This window comes from Pinus tabuliformis, chromosome 7 (assembly GCF_031772625.1).
Source record: "Pinus tabuliformis cultivar Carrire ecotype Pingquan chromosome 7, CPIR1, whole genome shotgun sequence".
In the NCBI taxonomy this organism is placed as follows: Eukaryota; Viridiplantae; Streptophyta; class Pinopsida; order Pinales; family Pinaceae; genus Pinus; species Pinus tabuliformis.
In genome coordinates, this window is record NC_142293.1 from 514,386,504 (window position 1) to 514,396,900 (window position 10,397).

The following is a 10,397-nucleotide window of genomic DNA, read 5'->3' on the forward strand; positions in this document are numbered from 1 at the left end:
TTTAACACCAAATCTAGATTTAAATGGGATGGCAAGACTGGTGAGGAGCTAAGGAGGGCAAACAATAACTTTGAATCCTCCTTAAACAGTAGAAAACATTAAATATTGAACAAACTTAAAAGCAGAGCATGGCAGGCATGAATTCTTACTTTAACACTTCATTTGTTCAATTAGAAATGATCATGAAGTGAAATGGAACATAACAGATCACATATGAAACACAAGAAAAACTTATGCTAAATTATCATACCACAGGAATCTCAGAAGTCAGAGCTGTGAAATTTCATTAAAAATCTCTGTCAAAAACTGTACATGGTAAGCTCTCTATTCTCCAGCACTCAGAACTCTCTCCTTTCTAAAAAAAATATTTTTATACATTAAATAAAAGTAAAAACAAAAAAAAAAACAACAGATCGACCCCCAAAATAGGGGCATTGTTTCAATTAAAGGCATGAAGCTAGCACAAAATCCTCCATTTGCTCTTAAAGATAGAAAGCCTTCCATTATTCCAGCGTGAAAACCGAAATAGGCAAACGATCCTTGACTGCCACTTTGCAACTGCTCTCAAATTTCTGGAGATACGCTCTGCTGCTTTACTAAAATACGGGTCAAACCGCCACATAATCAAATGCGCGCATATCGCAATGACTGCCACCTAAGAAATGACCTCTGTATCGGTTGGAGTCTGTTTGCCAACAATAATGAAAGGTTTATTGGAGACATCGAAGAATGAAAGGTTTCAGTTTACTAGCACCAAAAATGCTTGGGGCTAACAAGAATGGAACATGGGACAGGCAGTAGCAATTTGAAAATCTTGCAAGTTATTTCTGGAGTCGTAGAATGTCTTCTTGAATCGCAGAATTTGCCTCCGATGTGAACGACCAAGTTTGTGTTGCTCCCATTCATGTGCTCCTCGAAGCACACGATCTCCGCAAGCCTCACAAACATATTGAGTCCATAAATCTCGTGCTTGTGCTTGCTCTGGATGCACTGAGTCAACTCTGATTTCGACAATTTCAGCATTTTGAAACCCCGAAACCTTGAAAGCACCTGACGCAATTCATCTTCAGTGCAAGTTGGACCTAAGTTAGTAACAAACAGAGTTGGGCAAGGTGGATTGTCCCCTGGTCCACGAGGTTGTTCCTTAGCTGCGCTAGATTTCCCACCTTCACCAGCCAGCGAAGCCCCCATTGCTCCACCACTCTGCACAATGTCGCTTGAACGTGGCATTTTCATAGTTTCACCCAACCCATCGTCATCAAATATCGCCGGCACATCAACTGGTCCACTAATTCTTTTATCATAAAGTCCATTGCCTCCATCATCTGTTCCCGATCTTGCTATTCGAGAATTTGCTCTTGCAAGCTCAATGTGAAGAGTTGCTCCTGTCTCGGGATCAAATCTCACTCCATTAAGAGCATCCTTTGCAGCTAATGCAAGTTGTTGGTGAGAAAATACAGCAAATGCAACGATCTGATGTTATTATCCACATGGACCACTGGTAGCTTTCTTCAGACCTCCACAATCACCCTCTCAGAGCCCGCAAGATCAACAAAGCTTAGCTTTCCCTTGATTTGGACCCGAGCTTGAAGGTTTGTGTGTGATATTCATCTGCGTTCCAGAAGTGTGTCGCCTTTCTATCCCTTTACATACAATAGCTTCCAGCAATCCATTGTCACAATGGTCAACCATAGAGTTCACTGTGGCATGGGTACTGCACGCACTCCTTGCTTGCAATACAGCATTACTGAGATACTGATATCTTTGCTCTAGTGTCAACATTTCACCACCTGTAACATAATTAAGTGTAACACCCACTAGATCCATAGCTGAATACGCAGCATGTTGCAGCCACTAAATTTCTCTTGGACGAAGCATTCGGTTAAGAAATAATTCCTCCAGGGACTCTGCTCTCATGCATAAAACTTGAAGAATGACATCATGTATCGTGTTGTCATATAGCCATGTCTCCATTAGAATATGTCTCAGTTGTACTGAATGTTAATCGATTTTACTCATAACACCTGTGCGCATAAGTTCGAAGATCTTTGATGTTATCTGCCATTTGCAATACTTGATTTCCCTCCAATTGAAGCTACTCTAGAGTTAATGGGTGTTTTTGTAGGAAGAAGAGATGATAGCCTAAGTTGACACTGACAAGGCATAAGCCCCAATATCCAAATAAACTGAAGATGCCCTCTTTGTTGAGACTAATGATATTTGCACCCCTCTGATCTGAAATGAGGTAATGATTTAATCCACACAACAGGACTGCTTGATAAACTATGAGAATTGCACATCCAAAGAAGCCACAGTATTGGGAATGAATATTGATTATTGATGTCACAATGGCCACTGCTGCAAGAGTGAAAAAGAAATTCCCTGTTGTACACCATATTCCCCAACATGGACACCGAATCAATGTTGCGTGACTGTTTTGAAACTAATGCATTGCAACTGCAAAAGATCCAACCCCGCGATCCATTAATCCTGTACCATACGTTTCTGTCTTAGCAAATCACCTGGGAAATATTTGTCACCAGCATCATTGCAAATCGATATGATGAGAGGCTTTTTCTTTGTCTGCTTGCAGGGATAGGAGCTTGAAGTCACTGCTGCCTTTTGAAGAGCTGGAGATAAATTACATAATCTAAAACAACACATTTAATGATTTCTTCTTCAAAACAGGGTTTTGAAGAAGAATCAATCTCTGACATGAGACGGAGTCTAACACAATGAATCATTTCACAATGGGACATAATAATTGTCCTTATTTAAATATGAATTACATACCCTGAAATTATCTAGAAGTCTTGATTTATGTTATCATCTGCATCTATGTCTTCCAATGCTTCCTTGTCAATGTTCATATGTTCTTGCAGGCAATTAATATTACTCTTCCTAAACCATTCTGTTGAATTCATATTGTGATCATCCTCATCTTCACCTTCGTCATATTCTGGATCAATAAAAGTTGTTTCTAGATCAAAAATATCAATGTTACCAGATCTATTAATTTGATCTTCATTTTGTATATCATCAATATTTCCTTCTTCTATAAGATCATTTGCCTTTGGAAATTGTTGGTTGTCATGGTGAATTGCCTCATCTAATTTATCATTTTGTGAAAATACACCTCTAGCCACATTTCTCCATACTGCTAAAGGAATGTTGTCACCATCATCTAGTTCACAGTCTTCTGGTTGAACATCATCATTGATGCCAATTTGTTCTATGTTCCCCGATTCTTGAACTATATTTGGTTGGTCATCATTACTTTTCTCTGTATTGATTGAGGCATCTTCGAATATATGCCTTAATCTTGGATCATAATGAATGACAAATATCCATTTTGGATCCAAAATATCTTCATAGAAAAAAACCTACATGTGAAGAAGATAAATATATTAGATCTCCAGTGGTATCAAATTTTATTATCAATGAGAATGTATATATCCACAATAAAAAATGAATTAAAAAATTACATAAGACCATTATTTCTTATATTTATTATATTGTTTTAGTGAAAAAATACCTACTCACAATGAATTGGTAGAACATAAGGCTCCTTATCATGTGGTAGGTATTTTGATGAATCTATAGAAAACAATACGCTATGGATATCATGTCTTCGTGTCCTGTTAAATGCTTCATACCATTTACATTTAAAAATACTACATTTGAAAGAGCAGTAATCTAACTCAATAATTTCTAGTATTTTTCCAACGTATTGAAGATTCCCTTTAATAACATTTTTATCTTTTGAACTTTCTCAACTTCATTTCTTGAAATCAACCATGACCCCACAACCGAAGGATCATCTTTTTGCATCTACTCTTTCTACATGATAATGATGACCGATGCCCACATTGCAGAATACTTCCTCACCTGTGACAAGCCATTTACTTGAGTGAAAATAAATATGATTGTGCATAGTTAAATAGTTAATAGTGTGATTAATTTATTCAAGCAACATTTTGTAATAATTCAAAATTTACCTTTTTTTCACATCCTTTGCACATGTTGATCTCATCTTCTATTATCTTTGCATCTATTCCTTCCTCATCTATTTGGTTTTGAATTTGTTTAGAAACCCATTCTATTGTGCATTCTTTTCCCAATTGACCAGAAATATCAGTGGGAAGTGGGGTATTCCTTGGGTTTGATATTTTAAATTGTTTCCTTGCTTCTTCTAACACTTATTTCCTTTTTATATCATATATATCAATCCATTTATTCATGAATTCCATTTGGTAGAGGACAAACTTGTTGAGCACAACACTTTCATCAACACCTATTAAAAATCAACATGTATAATTCAAACTTTAAATATTATTCTTTCAATTCGGGAAGCCCAAAATTATTTAGTAAATGATTCTAAAATAAATATAATAATGAATATTTTACATACCAATTACTTCTTGAACACCATTAGTTTGAGGCTATTCTCCATCTATAATATCAGATGCACGTTCTTGATCCCAAAATTGTGCACCATCTTCAAAATATTTACCAAGGAATTCACATAGGAAGAAAAATGCTTCATTTAGTACATACCCTTCAGCCATGCAACCCTCTGGATGTGCCTTCTGCCAGACATATCTTTTTAGGGCTTTCATGTATCTATCAAAGAAAAACATCCATCTCGTTGAAACGATACCTGCCATTTCAATGCCATCAACTATATGTATAAGTAAATGGACCTGTAGGTCCATGAAACTTGTAGGGAGCTCCTTTCAAAATACACATACAATTTATGAGATTCCTTTCTTCCATCTTGGCACTTCAGACTCATGGATCTCTTTAGAGGTCACCCACCTAATTAGATATTGTCATTAAGTTAGTATGAATTTTTAGTGACATTTAGAATGATATATAATATATCATTGTATCATATAGAGAAACATTTCATACCAAGTAAAACCTTGTAAATATCAAGTGACCACATACCTCGTAAAGGCTGACAAAAGACATATGGCATTCCTCAAGTCAATTGTAAGGCATGAATCCCCTCTTATTGCTAGTGGCATGATATGCATTCAAACCAAATTATTATAGTTCATTGGTATTGATTTATCATAATATATCAAAATAATTTTTAGTAAGTAAATGATAAGAATAACAATAAATTGATGTTAATACCTTCATAAAATTGTGATAATCATGTGTTTTGAATCATGTGATATGTCCCTCTAGTGTAAAAGCTTTATTCAATGATGATCAATATCCAGTGGGTGTTCTTATTGAACGAATCACATTTTTTAGTTGATTTAACTCTTTCCTTTTTAGTATCCATGGAGCTTCTGCATATGATTCATTTTCCTTACTTGGCCACAAATGTCTTCTATCAAATTTGGTGCATGAAATAGCAATATCCCTCCTTGATGATAAAGTGTCTTTATCTTTGCTAGATATATGTCGAAAAATAGAATCAGGGACATTTTTTAAAACATGCATAGGATCTAATAAATGAGATATTAATAGATCCTTCCAGTAAGAGAGATCATAAAATATGGATTTCCTTTTCATTCCTTTTGGCATTTCAACCATAACTTTTTCTGGTTCCTCAATTGAATGATCATGACGAAAAAAATGGTTCCAAGCTTTTGATTCAGCATCTCCATACATTTTAAGCCAATCAGCTGGACCCATAACCTTGGGAGGATATTTATTTTCAATTTTTCCATCAAATTGATTCTTTAGGCGGTTTTTGAACTTATGTTCAGGTGGTAGAAAAACCATGTTGTTTGCATAAATAACTTTGTGTATATCTTTAGAATATCACCCCTCAAATTGTTCTGCACATCTTGGACATGCAAAAATCTCTTTTGTTTGTAGCCCTATAATCAATAAATAGCTTACATAAGAAAACAATAATAATGTAATACTTATATACAACTTGAATTGAAAATAAATTATGATGTACTATGAATATGAAAATTATTTGATCTCTTACCATAACAAACACCAAGTCCTGGGAAATCATGAATTGTCCAACATAGTATGCCATAAAACATGAAGGACCTATTTGATGGAGGATGTGATATGTCATACATTCTTATGCCTTTCCATAACAATTGCATCTCATCAATAAAACGTGCAATGTAAACATCCATTTTTTTCACTTGATGTTTTCCTGGAACGATGAGAGTTAGCATAAGGTGTTCCTTTCTAACACTCATCCATGGGGGAATATTATATACTATCAGTCCAACTAGCCAAACACTATAATTTGAGCTTAGGAAAGAGAAAGGGCACACTCCATCCATTGCAAGTCCTAACCTAATACTGCGAGGTTCATCTTTGAACTTTCTTTGCCATTTTTCCTCTATATGTTTCATTGCTTTGGAGTCCACAGGAATTTGCATGAATTCATCTTTACTCATGTTCTTTGCATGCCAATCCATCAATTGTGCAAGAGATTTATAAAGAAACATTCGTTGTAGTCTAGAAATAATTGGCATGTGTTGTAAAACCTTATTTGGAACTATAGAACCTTGTACATCTGTACAATATCTTTTCTCTTTACAAATAGGGCAGTCTTCATTGTCTTTATATTCATCTCTATATAAGATGCAATCATTTTTACGAGCATGAATTTTCTTATATTCAATCCCCAACTTGACTAACAATTGATGCGCTTCTCTACAAGTTGATGGCAACACTTATCTTCAGGGAATATTTTATCCTTTAGAACCCTGTAAGTTTTTTTTTCAAACCATGTGTTAGAAATTTCATTTATAACGTTGTTTATATACCATAATGTAAAATCCACCTAAAATTAAATTAAATGAAGTTAGTACTTATATTCTAATTGAGGACACAAATTGATAGTGAAAAACTAGAAAATAATTCAAATTACTTTAGTAAGGTGGTGAATCTCTTGTCTAACCAACCAAATAATGGTTCCAATAATATTAATGTGCATGAAAGCTTGGATGTTCTACTTGCATCCGATTTGAACACCACTGTCTTTGTTGCTTGCTTAATTGATTCATTGATGTTGATATCATCATAATTATGTTGGTGGTAATTTCCCTCTATATCAACATCATCATTATTATGCATAGGATCATCACCCTCATCATTGTTTCCATCCCCAAAGAAACTTGTGAGAATTTCGTTCAATCCTTCTTCATGAATTACATTTCCATCAACATCTCTACTCTGAGCAGTGGATGGCATGTCATCAGTGTATGCTAATTTCATCAATTCCTCAAATTTTTCACGTGGTAGTGCTCTCTTCAATGCTTCTCTTCTTCTCCTAGTATGGTTTAAAGGATGAATTGGATCATCTCGTTGAATTCTTAATGGTCTAGTTGGATCTTGATCATTAGTAGGTGTATCATCAACATCATTTACCTATAATTAAATGCAACCATTATTTAATGTTAGATAGCAATTATTTTATAAAACATGGATCCATTTCAAAGATATATGCAATAAATTACTCAATAAAACAATATTTATACATATATACAAGAAATTAAAAATATTATTTTTGAACACAGTTTTAAAAACTAGCCACATCAATTTCATATTCTTAGATTTTCTACCTTAGGAACATCCAAAACAACAATTGTCTCAAAGTATTCGTCCATGCATGTAGTGTCATCATGACCAACCTCTTGTTCATTGTGTTAATTTTCTATTGCATTTACAAACTCCATTGTCATATCCTCTTCCACCCATTTCTTTTTGCGTGATTTAATTGTATGGCGTAGGCCACATCCATATGCAGGTATTTGTATTAGTCTATCAAAATGATTAAACTCCTCATTTGTTCTAATTCCATTGCCAACCTAAAATAATTGATACATGCATTATTTTTTCCAAGGTTAGAGATTAGACTATATAATGTACTTATATTGTCCATTAATTTCTAGCTGAACTTATTTATAACACCCACAAAGTATAACAATTGTATCAAAGTATTCATTCGATCTATTATCATCATGACTAACCTCTTGTTCATTGCCACCAATTTCTATTGTATTTGCAGACTTAATTGTCATATCTTATTCCACCCACTTTCTCATGCGATGTGCTTTAACAGTATGGGGTCCACCCTTGTGTACATATTTTGGTTGTTTTACAGTAAAAGGGTTCAACTTTGTATTTGTTGCAAACACATTTTCCACCTAAAATAATCAACGACATGCATTATTTTTTTTCAAGTTTGAATAATAAACTATATAAATTACTAGGTTTAGGAAAACAAGGATTGGAAACTAAATTTCATTTTATTATATTTCATAAATTAATGTAATATTTAAGTACCTGATGCCCTAAATCATGTTGTGTGTCTTCATTGGAAATAAATTCATTTGTTTCCATGGCATCTCCTAGCACCTGCAATACACAACAATGATAGCTATTTTTATTAAAGTCATCTATGGAAGTTATAGTCTTATTTCTTATCCATTATTTTAACCATTCTAATTTTCATGTTAGCTATTTGCATTTTCAGTTATGAATTTCTCCACCATTGTTGTCACACTCTTATGATAATGATTGAACCCAAGTTGAAGACTTAAATTTTCATGCATATCTAGACGTCTTATTATTAGGGTCATATCTATTGAATTTTGGATACTAGTTTTTAACGTGGATATCAAGTTGTTTATCTAGTTTGAATGTACATTAGGAACCTAGTGGTACTAGATTCTCATGAAATTGTTTGAATCCTATGGAGATTTCGATATTTACCAAACATTAGATGTCGCACATATTATAATACCATGTCATACATGTGAAGCATATTAATATATGTTAGATTATCTAAATTACACCTTTGCATTAATATTAATACACAAATGATAATTTTCTTCTTATTGGAAAAAAAAGCACTATGGCATTTCCCACCTAAGTCAATAATGACTAAAATAATTATTGCATAAATCAATAAATCCTAAAATGATGCCTAAGTGATCTATTCCTCCCAAAGAGACAGGAGTAAATTATAAATGGTACAACTATGGGCACTACAATGTAAACAACACATGTTCAAACCTTTATAGGGGTAGAGCCTCTATGCACACTGTGCATGAGGGAAGGTGTTTGATATCTTATAGTTGGTTTCCCTTCATCACCAAAGTGGATTAGGTTATGAGTGGATTGGCAAAGCAACCCTTATTTGTTCCTTTCAGTTTTTGGGAAATCTAAAGTTCAATTAGTGCTAGTAGATGGTTTTAAAGATGTTTGCTAGGGTTTCTCAACAAGGTCACTAGATCCCAGTGCAACATAGATACTTCAGATTTGTTGAAAAGTAAAATCCCCACATAGCACCGAATAGATCATTAATGACTACCTAGATAACTTAGACCAAATTAATCGTGGAAGTAAAAACTACAACCAAACTAATAGTGAAAGTAAAAACTACTATTGAAAAAAAAACATACACTTGGTAATATACTAGAATTCCTCCTCACCCAATCTAAAGTTGATGAATAATATGTTAAATCTTTAATGAAACTCATGAAAGATAATAAGTATGTTTATCAATATAGGAGTGCATGAACTTGCTTAATGTGTAGTTGTTAATTGGAGATGATGAATATCCAAAGTTGATGAATAATATGTTAAATCTTTGATGAAACTCATGAAAGATAATAAGCATGTTTATCGATATAGGAGTGCATGAACTTGCTTAATGTGTAGTTGTTAATTGGAGATGATGAATATGTATATATATTTATTTATATATTTACGAGGGATTATTGTAATTTCAAGAAATAAATATACATGGCCAATAAATAGGTTTTTTTTTTGGCTTGCCCTAACTACGTTGGAACCTATGGCCCTCACTCCCATGTTCAATGCGCTGACCATAGATCATTCGCTCAGGAAAAAAGGTGGAACCTATGGCCCTCACTCCCATCTTTGATGTGTTGATCATAGATCATTCACTCCAGAAAACCCCGATTTCGAATAGGAAAAAAGGCAGAAGGAGGGGAATTGGGAGGATAACCAAAAAAATATGCGGTGGAAATGAAAAAGGGCCAGCGCTGGAACCTATGGCTCTCGCTCCCATCTTCAATATGCTGACCATAGATCATTCGCTCTGGGAAAACCCCGATTTGGAATAGGAAAAGGGGCGGAAGGAGGGGACTTGGGAGGATGACCAGAAACAGAAAAAGATGTGGTGGGAATGGAAAAGGGCTAGCAATACCAGATCATCTATAGATTGAAGCTATTGGTGGCAGAGAGAAGGAAAGTGTGTGGGTCGGGAGGCAGCCAGACAAATCTGCATGGCTTAGAAATATACAGCACAGAGGTTAGTTGATCCATCTAAACTTACCCTCACCAACTTTGACATTGTCCACGCTGTGTATACACATTATGTGAACAACTGATGGAATCCCCTAAACTTTTTGTGGGTAGAGTTATTTTTCAGT

At 34.5% G+C, this 10,397-nt stretch overlaps 1 protein-coding gene across 1 annotated transcript; it reads right to left on the reverse strand.

Annotated features, from left to right (window-relative positions):
- Positions 1-747: 747 nt before the first annotated feature.
- LOC149248322 (uncharacterized) lies at positions 748-1,827 on the reverse strand. Its single transcript, XM_089449053.1, has 2 exons — positions 1,654-1,827; positions 748-1,473 (listed from the first exon to the last, which is right to left on the reverse strand). The coding sequence occupies exons 1-2, from the start codon at positions 1,825-1,827 to the stop codon at positions 748-750; spliced, it is 900 nt and encodes a 299-aa protein (XP_089305179.1).
- Positions 1,828-10,397: the final 8,570 nt, after the last annotated feature.